Genomic DNA, 25,386 nt, shown 5'->3' on the forward strand with positions numbered 1-25,386 from the left:
CAGCCTCCTTCAGACAGCTGTGATGCTCAGGTCTCAGGGGCCTACAGCTGCTGGCACCTGTGCCACAAGAGGGACCCGGGCAGAAGCAGTGATGTGCAATTGTTGGCCATGCCAAGAGCACTTGAGGCAGAACCCAGGTTGAGAGGTGGTGGAGAAGAAAAAAGCCTTGCTTTAAACTTGAACCTGATTTGGGGTTTTGTCTCGTCACAATTATGATGACTGTTTCTCTGTGTTTCAGGAGTAATTTCTGGGTTTGACTCTTCCTTTGACTTTTTATATACAGTTGCCATTATCTTGATCCCAGGCAGGCATCAGGCCATGTCAACCAAGTTGACAACCAAGTCAACCACACAGCTAAGTCTGCATTAGCCTAAGTGTGGCCATTTTGGTTCAAACCACTCTGCTCAACTTACACTGAGCAGCATCAATATTAGGGACAGATATACAGAAACAGGACAAGTGTATGCCATAAGGACTCCAGCCATACCTCTAGCCTCTGAACATTTCTGACTCAGCAGTCTCCCTGTGTTTAATAACCCCCGATGAACTTTGCTTCCAGGAATTTATCCTTTTGGTTTTGAAAGCCTTGTAACCTCTGAGCTTGCACAGGGCACTGCAGCAAGGTGTTCCCCTGCTTAACACTGCATGTGAGCTGGTGTTCCTTAGGTTGGTTTGACCTTGCTAGCTGACAATTTTGGTTCCTATGTCCTGACACCTGGATGAACACCCAGCATCCCCAAGCCTCCTAACAGGCACAGTCCTGTTGGAAGAGCCTCCAAGGAGCCCAGCTCCTGCCTGGCCCACTGTTTGATGGACAAGAGCCTGGGTCCTAGGAAATGTGGCAGGTTTCCATTCCCCTAGTGCCTGCTGTTTGGGCCTTGGGATCAGGAATGGGTGCAAGGGAGCTGCCTGAAGCCACCTGCACCCACAAGTGCCAGACACAAGTCACCCCTGCCTCAGTATAATTTGGAGGGGAGCCCCAGTTACTGCTGACAGAACAACATGCATTTCCACTGCTGTTTCAAAACTCAGATAGGTGCCACTGTTATATTCACAGATATTAGTGGCAGATTTGTCATTCATAGCCTGATTGTATGAGTCTGACACTATGTATAAATAGGTTATAGTCACACTTACATAAGACTGCCTTATTTATGATCTTAAGCCCAGGGGAGAAATGTTTCTTCCCCAGCCCTTTCTTCCTTGCAAAAAAGTCATTCAAAGCTCAGCTTCAATCCTATCACAGAGGCCGGATGCTTAACCGAACACTGCAAAATTCAAGTGGGACATTTCTCTTTCAACTTGCAAACAGTGATGTCCCCAAAGAAGGCAGCTGCTAGGATCTGCATGCCTGTCATTAAATACTGCACTGGGGCTGGAGAGCTTTCAAGGAGTGATCTCTGGCTTCATAACCACACGGGATCCCATGTGTGTTAAAACCAAAATATCACAGGTTACGTTAAAGGTTTAAATGCCACATCCCTTACTGGCTTCAACATAGTTTCCAAAGCAGATCCCTTATATCGAATCTGTCTTACACCAAACTAAAAGGAGCGGATCACCTTGCTTTCACAGATTCACTTCTCTGGCTCTGCTGCATCCCCAAATCCTGCAGCCAAAGATATTAGTCTAATCTCCATGGCACTTGAAATTTTGGGATTAGGGGACCCATGTGCTTGTTTTATCCACCTCACTTATACCTCTGCTTTATAATCCATGGTTGTAATAACATGATCACAGACCATGTCTGTCCTGACACCTGGAATGGGGAAAGATTCAGGGCTTTTGCAGAAGGTGGGAGACCAAAGGGGATGGGCACAGGGTACTGATGGGGTCTGACAGCTAGCACAGCACCAGAGTTTTATCAAAAATGACAAAACATAAAGGACGGTTCACGCAGATTCTTATGTCAGGAAGCATCTTACCAGTGTGGCTTGCCCTTGTCCTCAAAGGCTGTAGAAAGGTTCAGCGATGACCCTGCATCCAACCAGCCACCAGACAAACTGAACCACATGCTGGAAGATGCTCTGCCCAGGGGACAGCTAGACTGGCTCTGCACCGCCTGGGCCCCATATCAGGGCCAGTCTCTGTCTTCCTCTGATACTGAGGGGCAACTCTGCCATGTCTATGGGACCACTGGGCTCCTAAGTCCTTCAGAGCTGGAGTGACACATCACATCCACAGGCCCTTACCTACCACCCAGTCCTCAGGAATGCCACCAGCAGCTGACCTCCAAACCCTACAGTTTGGGTGCCCTCACACTTCCCCACAAAACCAGACAGGACAAAAAGAAACAGCATGGGGATTTTGCAGAGGAGCCTCCCTGTTTCCACAGGCTGCATTTAGGCCTGTTGAGGAACACCCCTCCCCACACCACCAGCCCTAAATAACTGCCTGAGCTAACCATCCAGCAGAAACCATAGATCTTAAAATCCTGCTCCTGTTCACTGCCCGTCCTGGATCAGACCTCATTTTTTCACCCAGTGTGGTTGGAGCCTCACTGACTTTTACAGACAGAGATAAGGCATTGGGTTGAGCAGTGGGGTGAGAGAGAGGAGAGAGAGAGAGAGAGGAAACCAAACCCGCAGCAGAAAATGGCTTGGGCCACTTTGCATCCTGCTGATTTGAGTGGGTCCTGCCCTGATCATATTTGCATGGGCACAAACCAGCTGCAGCTATTGGGGAACATGGAGCGCCCCCGTTGCTATTCTGAAGAAGAGCCGTTTTGCTTTCAAGAATAAAGGCTGCTTTTTCTACCTCCTAACCTAGATCAGATCAGGGGCCCAGTAATTAGGCTCCTATCTAGTGATATCTATCTCATTTCCCCATGACTATAAACCCTCACTCTATCTGCTGTCGCAGGCCAAAAGCAACAGATTATTTGTCCTTGTGAGATAAAATCTGCAGGGCAGTTCACTGGAGTGGGGATTATAAACTGAGGCCTCGGCAGAGAGCAGAGAAAGCAGACCTGGCAAAGCTCCTGTCATTTTTCATGGGCTTTTGGGCTGGTGTGTGGGGCTTTAAGGCAACAAAGATTGGGGTGGGGTTCAAGACTGTGCTGCAGCTACTTGCAGCCTGGTGCGAAGGAGCAGGAATGGGAAAGGGAGGTGCTTCAACCTAGCCTAGGTCAACTCCCCTTCCCCGGCTGCATTGTCCCCGGCACCAAGCGCAGCCCTGTCAAAAAGCCCAGAGAGATTCTCTGCTGAAAACGAGTTGTGGATGACCTGCTCTGCTGACAGCCCACCGAGAGCTGCATGTTATCCAGATGCCTTGGAGGACAGGGTGACTATTTGGGTCAAGCTTGCTGAAATCTGCTGTTGTGGCTCTGGGTTTAATATCGTGTCTGGGGCACACAGGAGGGATGCAGGTGGGTCTGAATAGCCACCTGCACTCAGGTACTCCTTTCACTTCCAGGGTGTCCCACGCTTTGGCGAGGCGCTGCCCTGGAGCTCACGTTGCTCACATGCTTTTGCAGATGAGGGGCTGGAAATGAACATCTTCCCCTCCTCCACCTTCTCAGCCAACCTTGCATAATTTTCCCTTTAGCCTCCCTAGACAGGTTCGTTACAATTCCCCTCTATTAATATGCAAATATGCCCTAGAGGAAAAGAGAGCCTGAATTTATTAACATGAATCTGTTAACTCTTTCACTGCTGCACTGCCCTTTGCAGGCAGGAGGATGCTTCCCCCAGCCTGAAAGGCTGTGAGAAGGCGAGATGCCATGAAAGGAGAACCGTTCCTTTCATCAAGGTGCTGCATGAGGACAGAAGGGACCCATGACCCTGTGGCACTTCGGGAAGGCCAGGTTTTGTGGGTAAACACAGATTTGCAACTTGTTAAGACCTTGATTCTGCCTTTCATTTCTGCCAAAGGCTTCCTGCGCATGCCAGGGCAAATCACTCAACCCTTCGGCTAGCCTGCTGAGAGCTGCTGGAGGAAGGTGGCAGCATCCTTAGGTTGTGCCCTCTGCCACGTGCCCAGAGCAGCGGGGATACAGCTCTGGCCTTTGTCCATCTGCAGCTGTCTGACCAGGAGGATGGAGGGAATCAAGCTCTTGGGAAAACTGCAGCGTAACAAAATCCTGGCCTGTGTTCCAGCCCAGGCGGTAGAGAGGCAGCATGACGCAGCACGCCAGGACCCCACGTGTGTGCACTGGGGCCAGGAGCCGTGGGGAGCAGAGCCAGGAAAGTCTGGAGGAGCCCAGAGGGCTCACTGAGCTCAGCAGCTTACCAGCTGCCCACAGCAGCCATTGCCCACCCAGGGGGACTCATGCTTCAGCATTTCTCTGGGCAGAAAAAGCCTTTAGATAGCCAAACAAAGTGGTATCTCAATAGAGGGCAAATTTACAGCCTGGCTCTAATTTGGTTTTCGCTGCCACAGCAGGATGAGGAGTAAATTCCTTTTCCTTAATTCAAGGTACATATTGACATTTAATCATCCAAATATGCGCCTCCTTTGACAATTCATTTCCCTCCAGCCTCCTTCGACAATTGCCTCTTCTGGCCAGGGCCCTATAAAAGAGGATTTTTTGACTCCATTGTGAAGGAAATGAATGTCTCTGGCACTCTCTCTCTTTTCTTTTTTGTTTTTCAGCAGGATATATTTCAGTTTGTGCCATACGGATGCTGTTTGACAGGAATATTAGCTTTCACGCTTCTCCAGGTTTGCAAAGTCAGGACATAAAGCCATGTGGCCTTCTCCCACCCACACCCCTCCCCTTTCCCCAGTCCTTTCTGTGTCCCCTGCCCCTCCACCCCAGGGAATTGTGCTGCTTCTTTTGCCCTGTGGCTTCTGCCTTGCAAGCATTTCTGGTGGCTCTTGGTTGTCCCATCATAACACCCCCACAGACAAAGTTAACTAGATTTCCTTTTGAGCTAACCGCAGTGAGGGAGATTCCTCTTACCCTCCAGTGGTGGATCCTGGCTGGATAGCACCAATTTGGTCCAGTTTGGGCACTCTCGCCTTTGGGCTCAATTTCTCCACTGCCAGCTGCCTGTGACCTGACATCCCCAGCACAGCGTCAGCTCCAGACATGACCAGCCAGGAGCATAGCCATGAGAATGGCTGGTGTGGGTGCACAATGGTGTTTCCAGCAGCCTGGCTGCATGCAGTTTATTTTCTAGGAAGAAAGAGCCAAGAACCTGCCACCTCCACACAGACAGCAGAAAGGGATGCACGATAGGGAGAAGAGGGTTCAGGCAAGTAAAAACACTGGGAAATCTCCATCAGATGCACATGGACACACACACACGCACATCCATCCATGGTCCATCCTGAAATAATGTCCTCCATCAATGCTCATGCAAGCGTCCAGGGACAGCAGCAGCTCAAATCCCCCTCCTATACCCGTGACAGTGTTGCCTTCCTCTCCCATCTCAAACTGATTTGGCCCAGTCGCATGCTGGACAAGAAAGGGAAAAAACGGGATGTCAGCCTCTGCCTCCGAGGACGTATGCCCTGTGCCCTTGATCATACAATTTTAGTGTAAAAGCTGGAGTGAATAGTGCAGAAGGCATTGAAGACAGCAGGCTGGTGCATCATGTGGCAGCAGCCAACATCTCCTTCCCAAGAGGAGAAACAAAGACAGTATATTGTGGCATCAGCTCTTGAGTAAAACTACATGAGACTTTTTTGATGCTCCAACTTGAGTTCAAACCATGTCGCTATGAGACCATATTTTTAAAGTAGTTTGAAATCACATTCTCAGTTTGAGTTTTTTGGTCTCTGACAGCATTCTCTAAAGGAAGAAAGCATGTCCCTGGCATGTTGCTGGCCAGTCAGAGTCTGCCTTACTTCAGTAGAGACAGGTTTCTTCTCTCCTTGCATCTCATGCAGGTTGCAACGGGAGAAAATTAGTCTTCCACCCCTGTCATATGAGGCAACAGGCTCAAATACATTCATGGAGTGGGGTGTATTACACAAGGGGCAGCTACGTTTCCCCCATCGGTAATCTGATTTGGCTTGGCTGGCGAGAGGTTGGCGCAGCACGCGAAAGCTGGGGTGAAAAGATCAGGCTGATGCAGATGGAGGGGAGAATCCGGCAGCGGTCAGAGAGCAAAGCATAAGGGAGAGGCAGCAGTGGGACGCAGGAGTGTCACCAGCTGTAGGCCTCGAACCATGCGTGGTGGGCTGGGTTCTTTCCAGGTAGGCACGCACAGCAAGGCGTTAGCTGGCCTTGCTCAAACGCTGCCCTCTGCGGAAAGTAGCAACCGGGGATGTGGGCCTGGGTATCTGCTGTGCCCTTAACCTTACGTCACGTCCAAGTGTGCGAGAGGCAGACGCCGGGGGGCGAGGTGCGAACGCAGTGGCAGAAGCCGCTCCAGGGGGGAGCAGGACAGGGGGTGCGGGGGCCATCCCCGCTTTTTGTTTGGGTTCAGCCCCAGTCCCGCGGCGCAGAGGAGGTGCTTGTGCAGGACCAGACACCCGGTGTCACGCAGATGTCCCCTTGCGGTGGGCAGAAGCCCCCGCGCTGGCTCTGTGCCCCCTCTGCGAGTCCAGCCGCGGTCGGGGCTGTCCCCCTGCCATGCCCCCGCCGTCGATACGGATCGAACGAGATGCCGCGAACAGTTGGAACTGCTGGTGCTGAGAATCCCCATGAGATGATTTAGGGGAGGAGGATGCTCAGCCAGGGTTCCTGGATGAGCTCTGCGGGGATTTTTCTTTTTTGTTTACAGCCTGAGAGTTAATTTATTCCTTGGTTTACTTACAACAGGGATGAGGATACGTATGCAGAGTAGCAAATCCATTAAGAGGTTTGATAGATGGAGGAGTTGGCGCTTCTGTTGTACTAGATACAGTAAAAACAGCAGGAGCTCTTTCAAAGATGTGATACGATGTGCTGCTGCAGGAGTGCCTGCACATGCTTTCGGGTCCTTCACCGTCGTGGTGCTGGGAGTCACACAAGTGGCAGGAAGCGCTGCTGACCTTCAGGGGTGGCCTTTGTTAGCTGAGGGTTGCTGTGGGTTCTCATGGGAGGTTGTTTGGGGTTTCCAGTCCTTTACTTGTAACTAATGGGCTGCCAGAGACTCGGTCTTGGCACTAGAGACTTCTTCCTCACTTACCACAGAGCTACTAAAATGACTGAGCTCACTCCGGTATCACAAGATCCCCACTAACCCAGCACTGCGCCTGCCCAAATGCAAATTTATCGGGTGCAGGTCACAATAAAGACCTGAATCTGTTTTGTACAGGTCAGGCTGCTGCCAGGTTCCCTGTGAAACAGCCCTGCTGCGTGTTTCTGGGTGATGGACACCTGCACAGCATGGCTCCTGTGCCGGGCTGGGCCTGCATGCCCAGCCAGGAGCTGTGTGCTGCTGGATGAGCGGCTGGATGTGCTGCTTGGCTGAGCAGGCATTCGATCTGATGTGACATGTAGAAGAGAAATGCCTTTGACTCTTTGCAAGGGTCGCTTTGCCTTTCTGAGGAGGGAGCCCACTTCCACATATCACCCTGGGCAGCTTCTCCCTTGCGGCATTGGTGTGATGGCCACCAGGAGTGTAATGTGGTAGATCTAGGGATTTTCAGATCAGACCTGAAGATGGCTAACAGGGACACTTGTCTTTGGGTGCTCCTCCAAATCAAAGCAGTAGGACTGCAAAGGGATGTCAGGCCCTGGAAGTGCAGCCTCTGCAAACTGTGCTGTTCACTCAGGAGGGACATTGCAAATTCAGTGATGCATACACATGTTTCTGCTTTAAGGTACTGGAGCCCTTCCCTTGCAAAGGGGAAGAAAACCATAAAGGACCTTGGGGTGGTGGCAATATTGGTCTCTAGCTGCCTAGGGATTCCTGGGCTGCTTTGCTGGAGACATTTGCATCCACTGGTCCTCCAAACACCCAGACTTATACAGGGCAGTCTCAGAGCAAAGGCTGGATAAAGGAATATCTGTCTTGCTGTGTGGGCTCTGGCAAGCCCAGATCTGCAGGCAATGGTCCTGTAGTTAGGCTGAGTCTTTAGTAGCTGTCCTGGGAGTCAGGGCTTGGTCTAGCTAATTCCTGTGGTGATAGTAAAATACTGATTTCCGCTGGTTTTAACGCTCAGGGTCAGACTCTGCAAGGATGTCAGGGTTGTCGATTTGATTTGAATGAGACAGAAAACTCACCAGAAGCATTTCTCTGCAGCCAACACTGCAGTGTCCCTATCCTGGGAAGTCGATGGGCTTGGCTCTTGTTTTTGCCTGCTGTTTGGAAGATCTGATGTCACCTTTGCTTATCCCCCTGGCATCAGGTCAAAAGAGCAGGCTGTTCTTTGACAGGGTGCTCACCTCCATGTTCAGCTTGCACCCATGTCCTCGAGAGGCAGCAGACACCTCCTGGAGAGCAGCTTTGCTATGGAGTAGTTCCACTGGACCTGGCCAGGGCCAGGGCTTCCCTGGCCTGTTGTTTTGGGACCTCTGGGCTAGAGGGTCAGGCTGGGGGAGTGGGAGACGTCCCTGTCCTTTGTGGCAGAATGATGTGTCTGAGAACTGAACAGGCTTTGGCCTGGGAGAAGCTTTTCCCATCAAAGTCAGAGAACGCTGCCAACAAATCCTCTCTCCCATCACCTTAGAGAGCGCCTTGGCCTGGGGTGTTGGCTGGCAGCACGTAGGGGCCAGAGACTTTGGGCAGCCCCAAGCATTGCAGAGCTCTTGGAGCACTAGCCCCAAGGGAGTAGTGGGGCCTCAAGGATTCCCCCCTTGCTGCCAGGAGCCTGGTTGCTCATCCTGGGGCAGGAGATGACTCTCCATCACTGTAGCATCATCTAGTGGCGAAGGGCACGGCCAAATGCGTCAGCTCTGGTTATGCCGTTTTGCAGTGCTGCCAGTGTAGCTTGAGGTAACGCTTTGTGCCTCTCTTCTTGCAGGGGGTTATGAGCGTTTCTCCTCGGAATACCCCGAATTCTGTGCAAAAACCAAGTCACTGAGCAATGTGTCACCCCCTACCAGCGCTGAGTCCCTGGATCTGGGCTGCAGCTCCTGTGGGACTCCTCTTCATGATCAGGTATGTCTAGAAACCCAGCGCTCAGCTATTTTTGACTGCTCCTTCCAGCACTGCAACTTGGTCCTGCTGGAGTGTCCCTGCTGTCCCTCAGCTGAGGCCTGCAGAGCCAGAGCCCTGCTCCCTCTCTTCTCGTGGGAGCACGGCAGTCCTCCAGATCCCAGTTGTGCTCCCCAGGGAGTGGACAAGCCCAAATTCCAGTAACCACACCGGCTCATTCCTGAATGGGACGAAGAGGAGCAGGGTTGAAATGGTTTTAACAACTCAGAAAGGCAGCCTCTGCTCCCTCTTTTGAGGTGCCAGGTTACTGCACTGCTCAGGGCCTCCAAGCCATCTGGGATGTGGGTCCTGCCTGCTGCTGACCCCTTGTCACTCCCATCTCTCTTGTTTTGCTCTGTAACAGGGTGGTCCTGTGGAAATCCTTCCCTTCCTCTACCTTGGCAGTGCCTACCATGCTGCCCGGCGGGACATGCTTGATGCACTGGGCATCACAGCCCTGCTGAACGTCTCCTCAGATTGCCCCAATCATTTTGAAGGGCACTACCAGTACAAGTGTATCCCCGTGGAGGATAACCACAAAGCTGACATCAGCTCCTGGTTCATGGAGGCAATCGAGTACATTGGTGAGTGCCTGTGTTTCACCAGGGGGAGATTCTTGCCTCAAAGGCCCAGAGCCTTTGGCTCAGAGGGGCTGGGGTTCACCAGGGTCCTGGCCCTTTGTTGCACTACTGGGAGGGAGGTCAGCCACCACCCGCAGATTTGGCGAGAGGTTTGGCTTTGTTGGAAGGGTACTGATCTCACATCTCCTCCCGTTACCCTCCAGACTCAGTGAAGGAGTGTTGCGGCCGGGTCCTGGTCCACTGCCAGGCTGGTATCTCCCGCTCAGCCACCATCTGCTTGGCTTACCTGATGATGAAGAAGCGTGTCAAGCTGGAGGAGGCCTTTGAGTTTGTCAAGCAGCGCCGGAGCATCATCTCCCCTAACTTCAGCTTCATGGGGCAGCTGCTGCAGTTTGAGTCGCAGGTGTTGGCCACCTCATGCGCAGTGGAAGCTGTCAGCCCCTCGGGGACACTGCGGGAGCGGGGCAAGGCCACCTCCACTCCCACCTCCCAGTTTGTCTTCAGCTTCCCCGTCTCTGTCGGTGTCCATGCCACCCCCAGCAGCCTCCCATACCTGCACAGCCCCATCACCACGTCACCCAGCTGTTAGCTCAGGGGCTGAGGCAGGCCAGGGCAGACAGGGCCAGGTGGGCATGGAGCCCCATGATGTTAAGCAATAGTGCTGGACACTGCCATTCACCCTGGACTCAACGTCTTTTTCGTAGAGAAATTTCTTACCTCATCTTGGTTTTGCTTTTTCATTTTATGTTTTGAAAACACGAAGTTGTAAAAGCCACAAACCCTGACATTGTCCAGGCTCTTCTGGGGAGGGGAAAAATAGTATACTGGGTTTCCTCAAGTGCCTGGTCTTCATCTCTGTCCATCCCTATTTTGCCATCCTGTTTTTTTTTTTAAAAAAAAAAAAGACAGACCTCTCCTTCTCCCTGTATTTCTGCCCCTAGCTCATCTGGGTTGAAAAGGGAGCATACCCTCTTTTTATTGTGCGGCAGTCTTCCCCCTTGCACAAACCGACACGGGTGTGTGTGGTGGGTGCTGTTTACCTGAGCCAGTTACACGGGGTGACAAGCAGAGCTGCAGGCAGGGCCTTGGGGCAAGCAGGAATGGTGGGGGCGCAGGGCTGCCTGCACCTCTGCCACTGCCTGGGGAGGTGATGCTGCAGCTTTTGGTCCAAACCTAGAAAATGCCTCGTCTTCAACCCACCTGGAGCCTTATGTCCCACCCTGCCTCCCTCCTTCTCCCCAGTCCAGTCCAATACACAAGATGCCTGTGTGGCTGATGTACATATGTATGGTTTTCCCTTTTTTTTTTTTTTTAGTAATTAACTTTTTATTTATTGCCTGAGGGAGGGAGAAAACAAATTGTTTGGAGAAAATAAAAATAAAGCTGTTTTCAACAGTTGTGGCTGGCACAGTTTGTCCTAAGACCAAGACAGAATGGCACTTTGTGCAAACACTCAGCTTCCACAGAGTACCTGTTAAAAATGTATTTATTGAATTTTAAACTATTACAAGTAATGCAGATCAGACATTTAGCCAAGCACATTTATAGATCAAACTCGGTTGTTACAGAGATGTTACCTAAAGTCCACCATGTAGGTAGGCTGAGAACCTGCCCATCGTCTTTGAAAAAGAGGGTAAAGGAGGAAATAAATAAATGATATCCCAGCTCCAGGTAATTGGCAACCAAGAGAGGAAACATACAGGGACAGTTACTAAAACAAGATACAAAAAAGGGTTTAAAAACTCAACCCCCAGGTACGCTGCCATTTGGGTTGGTGGAGAAAGCAAATAGGAATGAAGATACACAAGCTTACAAGACTGTTGTATAGAAAAATCTCAATTTCAATTTCCAAAGCTGAAGCAACTTCTGCAGATGTTAAGAAAGTGTCAAAATTGCCTTGTAATACAGATACTCTAATTAAACTACATTAGTAATTAATGGAACCAACACTAAAACTTGCCACCAACAGGTTCAGTAAGACAGAAATTGATACCTCGAACCCAGTCTGACAATATGACCTGACAGGCATATGCGATAGTGTAATGGGAAATGCCTCTGTTTCTTATGTTCCCTACCAATTCATGGGCTCATTCACCTTGTTTCTGAAGTTCTAACATGCATATGCTGTCCCCTGATCCTCTGAGGTTTCATACCCACTATGTGTTCAAAGATGTAGGAACATGCCCACTCCATTGATGCTCCCTGTGAAGAGGCAGGAGTGCATGCTCTGGCCCGGGCCAAAGCCACCACCTCTGATCATCAGTGGGTAAGTCTGTGGATGCTCACACACCACTCGCTACCTGTGGCAAGAATTCAATCTGTACTTTCCTGTGTCTTTCCCAGCAGGGCTGCAGCATGGCTTAAAATGACAGAAGCATGCATTAGATGCATCTCCTTTTAGATTTCTGAGCTAGATTTTTCTCTGGCAAAGCAGCATGAAAAGGGAGAAATCCCCTTAAAAAATAAATTCACGCATTTCCTGACCTTCAGCTGCTGAGAATGATTAGCAATGTTCAAACTAATCTGTTTTGTGGTCAGAGCCTTCCTTCTACCCATCTTCTGAAAAAATCTGGGTAATTTCCGTTAACAGTCCCATGTGGAAATTCTAGGTAACACATGTACTGTGCAGGAGCTCTGACTTCACTGCACGAATGCAGGACTCTTTTTTGAAAACATTTGCCACTAAGTAGTTCCCATAGGCCACAGAGTGGCACGATATGTTGTTATACATTAGCACCCCTCAGCATGTCACACCTTCCCAGGGTGGTCTCCTCTAACCTACAACAACAGTAGGATCACATGGTTTTCAGAGCCAAGGAAGCAGCCTTCTCCAGAAGCTACTCAGTCTCACATACCACGTGCTTTTTCTGTGTCTGCTGCCCACCAAAGCCAGCAGTGCAGAACATTTGGGGGGGCTTCCTTTTTGCTTCAGTGTAGAATTTTGTTCTGGGGTATTCCTGTTATCAACAAGCAAAGTATAAAAATTTGCAGGCAAAAGAAATTCATTCCAGCCGCATAATGCTGTGGGATTCAATGGCATCACATGCAAACATTCAAAACAGAGGTTAGAAAAACACATTGCTCATTCCTTGGACTAAAGACCAATAGTGACTACAAAACAGTGGAACTAGTACAAGTGGTTTGTAACAGTCTCTGTGGAGCTGGGATCAAAACAGATTGGCAGATAAAATAAAGATGAGAAAATAAGATATACCTTATTAAGGTACTGTCCTCTCTGCTTTTAATCCTAACAGAAGTTTTGTTGACAGCATTCAGACTGCAATGTCACTGCAGCAGGTACCTAATTCATCTGTCTCGTGGAAACAATTTCAGCAACGGAGAGCAGAACAATCCCTTCTTTGCTATGTGGTGAAGTTTTTCTGTTTTGCCTATTAAGGTCCTGTTGAAAACTGCACAGATGTTTCAAAATGCTGCCTCAAAGGGACATGAAAAAAAATCCCATCAACAGGCCTGAAAGACAACTGTCCCCTTCCCCAGCAGACACCACATTCTGTCCCAGTGGGAAAAGCTCTTTCTGGAGCCAGTGAGAGGTGCCCAGGCTCCCAAGCCTATGAGAGATGGCTTAGCCCAGGGTGTTCTTGCATCCTCAGCTCCTACTGTGCCTCCATTGGTGACCCAAAGCTGCAAATGAGCAGCCCATTGTCAGGGGGCTGCCCTTCGCAGGAAGTCAAAAAGCTTCATTTCTCAGGAGGCAGCAGCTGCCTGGGGGTGTGCTATTTTTAAGGTCCCATTCTCTAGAATTAGGAGGCATCAAATTAACTCCCTCAGCTAAAGCTGCATAATCTGTACCGTAGCAACCTGCCAAATACAGCTCTGCCATCAAATCCATGACCAGATTTTTCATGGGTAACTTCCATATTATGGGCAAATCCTTACTTTGTTTTAAATTATAAGAGGAGCTACAACAACATATGCCAGGAGAGGCAGACGCTACTCCTGCAGAGGTTTCTATGACACAGACGCATCTTCAGGCCTCGGTATTCCTCCGTGTCTGGCCACAAACGGATATGAGATCACGCCATTACAAGACAAAAACCACTGCAAAATGACTTCCTCACACAGCACCTTTACTCTGCACAGAACATCAGATACGTTAACACTGGCAGTTCAAAGATACTGGACAGTATTTTCATCCTCTAGAAGTTCAAGGCTGCAGAAGAAATCCAGGCTAGCTGTTGGTTCAATCATCACACGGGAAACAAGCAAGAACAGGATCCGGTGCCAGCTTGGTGGGGTTTTTGTTTCCATGTTTGTCCTTGGTTTTGAAAGATGTAAAGCTTTTAACTTCCACACCCACATTAACTGTTTTGCTCACCTAAGCAGCACAACTGTTTTAACAATTTAAAACTATGTCTAACTGGGGATGGTGAGCAACACTCACTCAACACTATTTGAAACCCAAGTGTAAATAGGCACATCCCCCCACTCCATTATTAACTAAGTTAAAAACAAACCCCAAACTTAAAAGATGAATACAAATCTTCAAAGCCTAGTGGTGATCTTTGCAATCCTAACACTATTAAACAAGTAGCCAAAATACAAGCACCCAATTTTATCAATGAAATTTGATTAGAAGGCCAAGTAGGCTTGAGCCTGGCTTGGACTTCGAAGCTACATATTTAATCTGGTCACAAAATGAAGCGAGAACCATATATCCACTGCCAGCTCAAGGAAAATAAAACCCAAAATTCAAGATCTGTTGGAGTATTTCTATTTCTAAGGTTTTCTTTAGAGATATTACAAACAGATGATGTGCAGGTAGCCAGATTGCATCAAATGACTGACTTTACAGTGGGTGAAATTCCTCTGTGAGGATAAGTTGCTTCAACATTAATGTCTTAATGTTAAATATGAAAATTTTGTGTCTTAATGCTGGAAATGAAAAGCTCTTCATGTTTGTTTTATCCAAACATGTCAGCAAAATCCCACTTCTGGGGAGCACATATGTTTTTATAAACTAAAAGCACACTATTCTGTCATTTCCTTGCTTTAAGGGGGATTAAAACGTGAATGCGTGAACTGGATCATCAGATACTAAATAGTGCTGGTCTACAGGGAAATGTACCAGCTTGTTGTGTTTAAAGGAACATTTTTTTCCTCTAGTTGTTACATGCTCAACACTGAAGCATTTCTCCTGGTACTGGTTGTTAAGAAAAAAATTAATACTGCTCAATTTTCAACCTTCTCTGAAGCTGTAAAATCAACGCAAACAAAAAAATCAGTTTCTACTTTTGCTAAATGTGTATCCTCCATGAGAGGGACTTTTGAAATTGTTTGATGCTGTGCTATGCAATGCTTAAAAATAACTTTATCCAACCTAGTGAAATAAACCTGGGAACTTGCAGGGATGGGGATTAGAGTGAATAAATCCTAGCTTTGCTCTCTGGTAGACCTGCAAACAAATCCACCTAACAACTGATGTTTTAAAACTTCGTTCTCATCAATATGTAAAATCGATATTTAAAAAAATTATTTTTGTAAATCCCTTAAGCTCTTCAACTGTGATGTCCCACACAAAGATATGACACAAAACTTATATAATATATTCTCCCTTACCAGTCTGAAACCCATTTACCGGGTCTTGTATTACAGAGGAACATGAACCACATATGCCCTCATGTATGCAATCTTCTGACTTTTCACCTATCTTCCAGCAAAACCATATGCCACTGTAACAGGAGAACATTGCACAAACGGCATGTACTTAGTAGAAGCCTTATAAAATGTTCTCTTAGAGATGCCAGCAGAGGGCATTGACCTGCTTTATGAAGTTCTTCAAAGCACAAGAGCTGGTTTTACCCTTGCAAACACTTCCTGGGGCTTCCCCCAGAAAACTCAGACAAAGCAACCAACTGACACAATCTGTTTCCAGTCTGAAGTTACACTCACTCATCGTTTGCTCAAAGGTGTGCAAAAAAACCCCTATATTGAAGAACTGGACCAGACCTAGCCCCTTCTCAGATGAAATTCATATTGCATTGTTAATGATTTTAGTCAAACCGACTTTGTGCAAAATATCTTTAAGAGGGTTCCGGCTCAACTTCAGAATACAAAAGGAAAATAAATAGTTGACTAGGATCTCTTGAAAACAAAATGAATGGTGTATGCTGAAAAGAAAATTATGGGCTTAATGTAATTTATCTGCAAATAAAATAACTAGAATAGTAGTGTCTGAAATTTTAACATGCGAGATGGCACTGATAAAGATTTCCGTTTGCACAATAATGTTCCCAAAGTCTAGATCAAAACAACATTATTTTACACATGGTAACTGCAGAGACTAGGAGCCTGAGATATGTTATTAAAAGGCAGTCCCTTGTAAACTTTCCTCAGAAGGAACAGTAGCAGTTGAGTATGCAAGAGTTACTCATATCGTATTCATCAAGACAGCAATGCTTTGTAAAAGACATACAGCTTATTTCCAGGTTGTTAAGGATTTTATATGACACTGATTTTCTGAAACATGTATCCATCCAGTCCAAGATTGAAGTCACATCCTTCTTCACTGCTCAGTAGCTACTAGGTCTTTTGCTCTGCTGCTGTTGCTGTCTGTGAGGGAGCTTCTGGTTTCACAATCTGGTATGTAATGAGATACTCTGGGTATGCCTGAAAGTCAAGAAAAAACAAACAACACTGCTTCATGCAACAGTATGCTCAGCAAGTTCACATTTTGGATTTTACTGATGAGTGATCAGGAAGGACAGTGCAAGAATCAGCTTTATGTCTGCAGAGTGCAAAAGAAAAAAGCAGATTTCAAACCTAGTCAACATTAAGTGGGAACTGCTTGATGTAGTTAATACCTTTGTTAATACACTAGTAGAAAGAAAGATGTTTCTTCTATGCAGGCACCGTCAGAAAATGTGCATGCAACAGGAGTTCAGAGTTACTCTCCTTGTTAGCTAATCCTACAGAGCAGTCGGTGCTTATAAGTTATTAAAAAATCTCAGATAACCAATTTAGTCTGACCCTAAAATGCTCACTGACTTGCCACGTGACCTGCAAATGCTTTGACTGGCAGTAAAATACTTGGTACACTCAAAGCATGTAACCCAGACATCTGTTCAGCGTTTTCTCAAGACAGCTGGTAGAAGGTTCAGTCCCAGAACAAAGCTAAAGTTTCTGGAGGGCAAGGCCCCATTCAGAGGAACCTAGACAGATGAGAGGAGACCAGGCCAACAGAAGCCTCACAAAATCCAGCATGGGCATATGCACCTGCAGTACATCAACAGCAGTGTAGCTAGTCAACTGAAATTATAAGATAGTCAGGGGGAGAGAGAGCACAGGATAAACCAGAAGAGGTGGAGGGAGATGGGCTTCTTCAGAAAAGGGAAGGCTTTGTGGGACCTCACAGCAATCTTCCATCAAGTATGGAAGGCTACTGACAAAACAGAGTCAGATTCTTTTCTGAGCTATGCAGCAGAAGATTAATAAAACAGGGGAGGTTCATGTGGATACAAAGAACATACTTTTGTTCTGAGGATAATTAAATAAAGGAACAAGCTGCAGAGAGAGGCTCTGAAACATCATTCTCTTAGGCCTTCGAGACCTGCCTGGTCAAAGAGAGCCCTCAGCAATCTGGTCTGAATTCACATGAACAGGAGGTTGAACTGGGTGGCCTCCCCAAGTTTCCTTCCAGCCTGAACTTACTATATAACCTTTGAGCCATCCAGAGTAGTAAGCAAACCACTTTTCCAGATTAATGGTCTGAGTTATTCAGATTAAAAATCAATGCTTGAAGATTGTTGTGCTACTTCAGCTGCCATTTAAGGGTAGTCTCTGGTAGACAGGGAATCTACATGTAAAAGGCCCAGAATCCACATTATCTACAAGAGCCCCAGAAATGCACGTGTTCTTATTACTGCAGTAATGCCAGTAAAATGCAATGGGAGAACCAGTGCCTCCCGAGAGAAACTACAACTATTAACAGACTACCAGTGCTGCAGAGGAAGAAGTTAGGCAATTCTGTATGGTGTAAATCAGAGCAGCTCAGTGGAAATAGCATTTGCTCACTTGATACATTAAAATGAAAAAAAAAAAAATAAAAAAAAATCAATCTAATCAACCAGGTTATCACAGCACACTTGGTACAGAAACCAGTCACATCCCCTCTCCAGCTCTAAGCTCTGCCCTTCCATAAGCCCAGTCCTTGTTAACCTACATACCTGTTCTCCTCTATAGATAACATATTCAGCATATGCAAGTCCATTCACGCTTGGCCGGCCAATAACAGAATGGTGCCCTGGAGGGGCATGAGCCATTTTCATTGTGCTGAACTGAAGAAAGGACTTTCCAAGGGTCACTCTACAGAAGAGCATTTGTCTAAAAGTAAAAAAGAAAACATAATTTTAAAATATCTTATTAAGAGCTGTATGCTTCCAGAATGATTTCAGACTCTTGAGTTTGTTACAATTAATTTCTCAATATTTTTTTGAGAAACATTTTTAGAAACTCATTTTAAGGCTGTATAAAACCTGTCACAAAAGGTCTTTGTTGACATGCAGAAGGGAAAACACACACTTTGTTTAGCCCTCACATGGAGGCCTGTTCTAATTCATTTTATGTAAAACTGTTGAAAGAAGCTGAAACTCTGTGTTCCAACCAGCAGGGTATGGACAGGTGTCCAAGTGCGAAAAGCACATTGATCTACTCCAGTACAAAACAAAGCTGTTCACTACCTCCAAAATTATCTGATCCATAGAACAACACTATACTGCTGACCACCACTTTGCACTGCAGTTTTATTCTGAGAGTGCCTGGAGTTTAATTGCTATTTTCCCCTGACTCTTCATTTTCAAACTTGCTGTTTCAAGCCTCTTTCCTGAGCCACAATTCACTTTGATTTATACTCACTGTATGCTTAGATGTAATTTTTGACCTTTCTGTGGGCCTCGCTGCATTTATATCCTTTTTTGTTCAGCCTTGACAAGCGGTAAAACTGCATTTTTCCTGCCATGACCAAGCTCAAGTGGCTATTCTTTCCTGGCAATCCATCCTGTGCTATGATTGTAAAAACCAGGACAACCAGAATTATGTTAGGGAACAGGCTGGGCTCATACCTGTGGCAGATATAACAGGACCTGTCTTTGTGTGTGGGACAGCCTGTTCCACCCCCTATCCCATACACATATTGGTTGCTTTTTGAAGAGTTCTCAGCAAAGTAAATTCCAGCTCCAAACATTCCTCCAATGTATGCATGTCTTTCATCAAATCCTTTGTGAATGATAGCATTAATAAAAGGAGACCCTAGAACAGAATGATACAAAATGATGTGTTATCATATATACTTGTTAAGCTCTATAGTAATACAGGACACTATGTCAAGAGGAGCTTGTCTGCCTCAAATAGACCATTAAATACCAGAAAGGGTGCTCAGTCAGCTGGAAGGGGGCGATACCCAGGCAGGATGCAGTGATGTGTGGGATTTATCGTTATATACCAAGATCCCACGCGTGACTCATTTCTTACTCATTTCACAGATCTCACTAAACGGCTTTCCCCCCACTCACATTTCAGCACCGTTTATCTTGTCAATGCACACCTTCTCCAGCAGTCAGTACTGGTTAAGATGGGACAAGATATCAAGACAATCATACCCCAAACCATTTTCCTATGCAGAATCACAGAAGGATCTAGGGCAGGAGGACCTTCAGGCAACTGTCATTTGTAGGCACTTCTGGATGCTTCTAGAGAACATCCTGCTGAAACTCATGGATGGTTTTGATTCCTTTCCCTGATGGTGGCCTGAAGTGCCAGGGTAAAACACTTTTACTGTGTGCTGCTCCTCTCATTTAGAAGATACTCTTTCTCACAGCAGTGTAACATCCTCCCAGCAACTTTACTGGAAATGACTAAGATATGGCTGAGCAAAATGCATTTTTTTTCTTCTTTTTTTTTTTCTTCCTTTTTTTTTTTTTAAGAAGTTATTTTTATCTAGTGTAGATTTCCAGATTGCAGTAACTACACAGACTAGCTCCACCACCCCTACCCCCCTGCATTTCTAGGGCAGAAATACAATTACTGTATAGAATGTTGACACAGCGACATTAACATTGCCTGTTGGTCCTTGTAAGATTTTTTTTTTTTTTAAATACCAGTACATACAAATAGAGATCACTTCCTTACCATGAAACAACATGCGTTCATTGTGATGATTATGATTCTCCTCTGAGACCTCCTTCTGTCTGTGGCAGAATCTCTCCCGCAGCTTCTTGTTCACAACCTTTTGAATCTGCAGCGGTACAATAGGTCCAACCATACTTGAATTGGAATTAAAATGTAGCATAGTTTCACAGAATTTGCTTAAATTCAACAGGGAAACTAAGGGTAAAACACATGAATAGTATAAAGAAACCCCATGGCTATGTGAGGCTGCAGATGGTAGCACATGCTTACAGATGGTTAAAACTGTTGTGAAACTGCAGCATAAGTTCCCAGATTTAAGGAAGACTTTTAGGCTTCTTCCCTCAAGGTCAGTAATACCACCAAGTCATACAAACTGTCTGAAACTCCTTCCCCTCTGCTTTGACCTCTGTTGAACAATCTGGGCCAGCTTTTTAAAGCTTGCTGTCTGGTTTAGGTTGAATTTTAATTAAAAGAAAAAACTTCTGAAGAAAGAAATAAGGAGATGTGCTGTTTAATCTACCTTGAGATACCGTTCCAGCCACATGCTCTAATACCATGGTGGTTTCTGTAAAGGACTACATTTGGTTGCGAGTAGGATGGAAGCAGAGTTTGCTTCAGGACATATGATCTACCGCACCAAGTTGCAAAGGCTCTGCAAAGGTTCACTTTTCAAACAGATATACAGCAGGGGTTTGCTGGAGCTCAGGGACTGAGTTTTGTTCCGATTTTCTTTATTTCCTCCTCCCCATAAAAACGAACCAGAAAGTGTACTTTCCCTCAGAAAGACAACACTCCATTTTCTGATAGGCCAGGGCTTGTAAAAGGTATTTTTCTAGTTGGCAGGGGGAAAGAAGAAGGTGTCAAGATCCAAAGTAGCATAGGGAGATAGAAACTTTTAAGAAAGTCATGCTCATCCTTTCCCCCCTCCCCAAAAATCTCCTTTAAAAAAGCAAGAAAAGACTATACTGAAAAAAAAATCCGTGGTGCAAAGTAAAATACAGAAGTTATAGATCTCTGAAATTAGATCAGGCTGTGAAATGTAAGTCAGGCTCTTCACCACTTCTGTCTTCAATATCAGTTCCTCAGACTCCCTTAAGAGCACAGGTGGATACTTCTCTCTATCGTGTGCAGAGAACAGGATCAGTCTAACTTTAGCATTCAGCAGTTGCTCTAACTCTGCTCCTGAATACTATTTCAGCAAAGAACTTAAAATGTAAAAGGATGCTCCATTAAACCAATTCTGCCTGCTTGCATAACTACCAACTTACTTTACCACAAAGAATTAAGAGGTTTTGAAACTTACCCGGATGACATTGTACCTGTTGAAGATTCCACCAGCATTTCCACCATCCCGATGCTCCCGGATTGTACTTTGCATCTACATAAATGAACACAACTGATTGTTCAGCACACAAAGCTTGCTAGCAAGTCAAAGTATTCATGCAATATCTCAATATATCACTGGGAACAATCTCAATTGAAAAATAATTAAGAGGTGTCAAAAAAAACCCCAATTCAATTTGAAAGTGAAGTACACCCTTATTTTTCAGACACCCAATGCATGGTGCTGTTCCACAATAGAGAAGTTGGATGATGAAATCATCTAATCTTGTCACACAAATCTACATAGGAAAAAGAATAGTGGCACTTGCTATCAAAATTATACACAGCTAAAAAACCTGCTTTAGATTAGAAAAACCCACAGTCTTTGAAAACAAACAAAAAAAATCATTTTGAAGTAACAAAAAATGTGTTTCTAATGTGTACAATTTGTATTTCTTAGTGATAGGAAAATGCTTGCACTGTAAATTTTCTTATGTCATTAGCAGCCCCTGAGAATTTCAGCAGTTTCATCATGTATTTTCCAGGGGTATTTATAGCTACAGCAAAAACATTCAGTAACAGCTCAACTAAACATCCCAATTTACTGCAGCAGACAAGGGACCCTTTCTGTGAGAAAAGTTTATACAGAAGATCTGCACAAACTCCCATTTACAGAGTTACTAATCAAAAATATTCCAGGCTAAACTGGCAGCAATCCTGAGTATCTAGACTTTTAAAAAGACTTCAAACACTTCTGTGCTACAGTGCAGAAACACTATAGAAATAGAAAATGCACGGTAAAATGGATTTTCTTCCAAACACAATTCTTCAAAAAGTCTCTTTTCTGTTATGACTTTTCTTTCAAAATGGTATCTGCTTGTAGTTTACTTAAATAAAAGAGCATGTGTGTGTGGGAGGCAAAATTACAGTCAACTCTCAATTATCCAAGAGCTGTTTATCTGGGTTACAGATTAACTAAGCCACTGAGACAAGAGAAAACAAGCTGGTTCACACGCAGAAACAGCCTGAGTACAGAGAATGTCTACAGACTTGCAAGGCCTTGATCTCTTGGCCTTCACTCACAGCCTTTTATTTTCACAGGTCCACCTAAGAAACCACTCTGGAAAGCTGTGGAAACCCTTGCTATGGACATGACATCCAAAACGCAACAACAAAAAGGCATAACTGGGATAACACTAAGGGAGAAAACAGATCACTTACTAAAGTAACTGGTAGGACACAGCAAAATAATTTCTACCATTACTCTATATAAAAAGACAAACGAATTACACCAATGCATATTTTAACATTTTCATGCATTGCATGCTCTAGCTCTGAGGGGCTATAAGTGAAAAGAGAAATAGACTGTCACTAGAGCATTAATAAAGGTACTTGCAATACCTCCTCTTCTACAGACTGATACTCCTTATCGTCAGGAGCAAGGTCAAGGAGAATGGTCCCCTGACTCACGCAGTGGAAAGTCAAATAAGGATTAGTGCCTGAAAAGAGAAGGAATTAAAGGAATACAAATCAACAGGAGAAAACAATACCAGCTTTAACTTGTATCCATCATCATCATCATTATTTTTCTTAAATAACTCCAGTACAGCAGTAAATGCAAAACAAACACAAGGCAGAAGCACAAACTTGAAAAGATACTTTCACAGAATCACAGAATCAACTAGGTTGGAAAAGACCTTGAAGATGATCTAGTCCAACCGCTAACCTAACACTGACAGTTTCCAACTACACCATATCCCTCAGCGTGATGTCGACCCTACTCTTGGGGTACTCCCCAAGCTGGACTCCACCACCTCCCTGAGCAGCCCATTCCAACACCTAACAATCTCTTCTGGAAAGAAATACTTCCTAATATCTCGTCTAAACCTTACCTGGTGCAACTTGAGGACATTACCTCTTGTCCTATCACTTATTACTTGGTTAAGGAGACTCATCCCCAGCTCTCTGCAACCTCCTTTCAGGTAGCTGTAGTAGAGGGCGATGAGGTCTCCCCTCAGCCTCCTCCTTCTCCAGACTAAACACCCCCAGTTCCCTCAGCCACTCCTTGTACGACCTGTGCTCCAGACCCTGCACCAGCTTCGTTGCCCTTCTCTGGACACGCTCGAGTCATTCAATGTCCTTTTTGTAGTGAGGGGCCCAAAACTGAACACAGGAATTGAGGTGCGGCCTCCCCAGTGCCGACTACGGGGGTAAGATCCCTTCCCTGTCCCTGCTGGCCACGCTATTGCTGACACAAGCCAGGATGCCGTTGGCCGCCTTGGCCATCTGGGCACACTGCTGGCTCCTGTTTATCGGGCTGTCAATCAGCACCCCCAGGTCCTTCTCTTGACTGGCAGCTCTCCAGCCACTCCTCCCCCAAGCCTGTAGTGCTGCTGGGGGTTGTTGTGGCCCAAGGGCAGCCCCCGGCATTTGGCCTTATGGAAACTCCTCCAGTTGGCCTCAGCCCATGGCTCCAGCCTGTCCAGGTCTCTCTGCAGAGCCTCCCTACCCTCGAGCAGATCAACACTCCCACCCAACTTGGTGTCATCTGCAAACTGACTGAGGGTGCACTCGATCCCCTCGTCTAGATCATCAATAAAGATGTTAAACAGGAGTGGCCCCAAAACCCAGCCCTGGGGGACACCACTCGTGACCGGCTGCCAACTGGATTTAACTCCTTTCATCGCAACTCTTTGGGCCCAACCATCCATCCAGCTTTTTACCCAGTAAAGCGTGCAATCACCCAAGCCTTGAGCATCCAGTTTTGCCAGGAGAATGCTGTGGGAAACTCTGTCAAAGGCCTTGCTAAAGTCAAGGTAAATTACATCCACAGCCATTCTTTCATCCAATAAGCAGGTCACCCTGTCGTAGAAGAAGATCAGGTTTGTCAGGCAGGACCTGCCTTTCATAAACCCATGCTGACTGAGCCTGATCATCTGGTTGTCCCCCACGTGTTGTGTGATGGTACTCAGGATGAGCTACTCCATCAGCTCCCTGGGCACCGAAGTCAAGCTGACAGGCCTGTAATTTCCCTGATCATCCTTCTGACCCTTCTTATAAATAGGCGTCACATTGGCCAATTTCTAATCTGTTGGGACCTCCCTGATCAGCCAGAACTGTTGGTTAGTGATGGAAAGTGGCTTGGCGAGCACCCTAGCCAGCTCCTTCAGCACTCTCGGGTGTATCCCATCTGGTCCCATGGACTTGTGTGTCTATGTGATGCAGCAGGTCACTGACTGTCTCCTGGATTGCAGGGGGGTCCTTCTCCCAGTCTCTTTCATTAGCAGGAGAGGTTTAAAAGACAAAAGGAAAATGCATGGGGAACATAATTGCTTTTTATTGTTTCTGCTTTCAAGAGAAGCAAAAAACTCCATCAGGTCCACCTGTGGGTAGGTATGTAGAGCCAATTAATCCAAAAGTTCCTGCCTGGGTGAAACAGAGTCCCTGGAAATGGGCACAGCTTCCACAGCTACCTCAGGGATGTCCAATCTTTGGAAAGGCAAGTGATCACTTGGTCCTGAATGTCCTAAATATATCCTTTACCTGACACAACCCACCCATCCACCAGGTCTGTCAGCAAGTATGTTTTCCTGACATCTGGATTCTTTCAAGTCCTGGTGACAATGCTGATGTTTACAAAAGGTGACTTCTGCAAGCCTGCTGTATGCCACTCAGACTAAGCAGTAAAAGTGTTATATTTACCTTGTTGCCCTCCTAGAAGTCTCTCCACACCTTTTATTAATTTGTGGCGGTGTCCATATGCATTGATCCCAATTTCTTTAAGCTCCTCATGCCCCATGTCTGCTAACACATCTAGGGTTATCTGAAAAGGTGAAAGACCATAAAAATCACTTGTCAAACCTGGCCCAATTCCTGAGGCTGAAGACCAATCAGTTCAGAAAATGGAATGTATTAATGATGCAACCAAGAGTGTACATATATTTCATGTTTTGCTGTGCTTCTAATTGCTGCCACCTTCTGGCAAGTCTCTCCCTATCTCAGGACCATAACCAACTACTACATCCTGAAGCTGTGCAAACTTTTACTTCTCATACAGCAACTAACAAGAACTGGTTCTCACAGGAGGTTCTTAAAAACATTTTTATTTATGTAGAAGGAGGATGCATGAAAATGGTGGGGTAAATGTGGGAATATTTTTTAAGCATTCAAAGTTTCACACTGTTGTGTAATTCGTTATTGTCACTACACAAATTAATATTCTATAAACTTACTAATAAATGTTAAGTGTGTTTCACATCATTATTATTATGGTGTATGCTATTAGTGTGTGTATATATATCCATGCGTGCACCTGCATATGTATC

At 46.0% G+C, this 25,386-nt stretch overlaps 2 protein-coding genes across 2 annotated transcripts in view; one reads left to right on the plus strand and one right to left on the minus strand.

Moving 5' to 3' along the window:
- DUSP4 (dual specificity phosphatase 4) overlaps positions 1 to 13,052 on the plus strand; it is a 105,709-nt gene extending 92,657 nt beyond the window's left edge. Inside the window, exons 3-5 of the mRNA XM_026847947.1 lie at positions 8,808 to 8,978; positions 9,379 to 9,598; positions 9,799 to 13,052. Coding sequence (XP_026703748.1) covers positions 8,808 to 8,978; positions 9,379 to 9,598; positions 9,799 to 10,184 — 777 coding nt within the window. The 3' untranslated portion in view covers positions 10,185 to 13,052. The remainder of the gene's footprint in view (positions 1 to 8,807; positions 8,979 to 9,378; positions 9,599 to 9,798) is intronic.
- Positions 10,492 to 25,386, minus strand: part of TNKS (tankyrase) — a 146,128-nt gene continuing 131,233 nt past the window's right edge. Inside the window, exons 21-27 of the mRNA XM_026847465.1 lie at positions 24,764 to 24,884; positions 22,463 to 22,560; positions 21,042 to 21,116; positions 19,739 to 19,844; positions 18,673 to 18,859; positions 17,779 to 17,935; positions 10,492 to 16,222 (exon numbers count right to left, since the gene is read on the minus strand). Coding sequence (XP_026703266.1) covers positions 16,136 to 16,222; positions 17,779 to 17,935; positions 18,673 to 18,859; positions 19,739 to 19,844; positions 21,042 to 21,116; positions 22,463 to 22,560; positions 24,764 to 24,884 — 831 coding nt within the window. The 3' untranslated portion in view covers positions 10,492 to 16,135. The remainder of the gene's footprint in view (positions 16,223 to 17,778; positions 17,936 to 18,672; positions 18,860 to 19,738; positions 19,845 to 21,041; positions 21,117 to 22,462; positions 22,561 to 24,763; positions 24,885 to 25,386) is intronic.

This window comes from Athene cunicularia, assembly GCF_003259725.1.
Source record: "Athene cunicularia isolate RWA chromosome 4 unlocalized genomic scaffold, athCun1 chr4_part2, whole genome shotgun sequence".
NCBI lineage: Eukaryota > Metazoa > Chordata > Aves > Strigiformes > Strigidae > Athene > Athene cunicularia.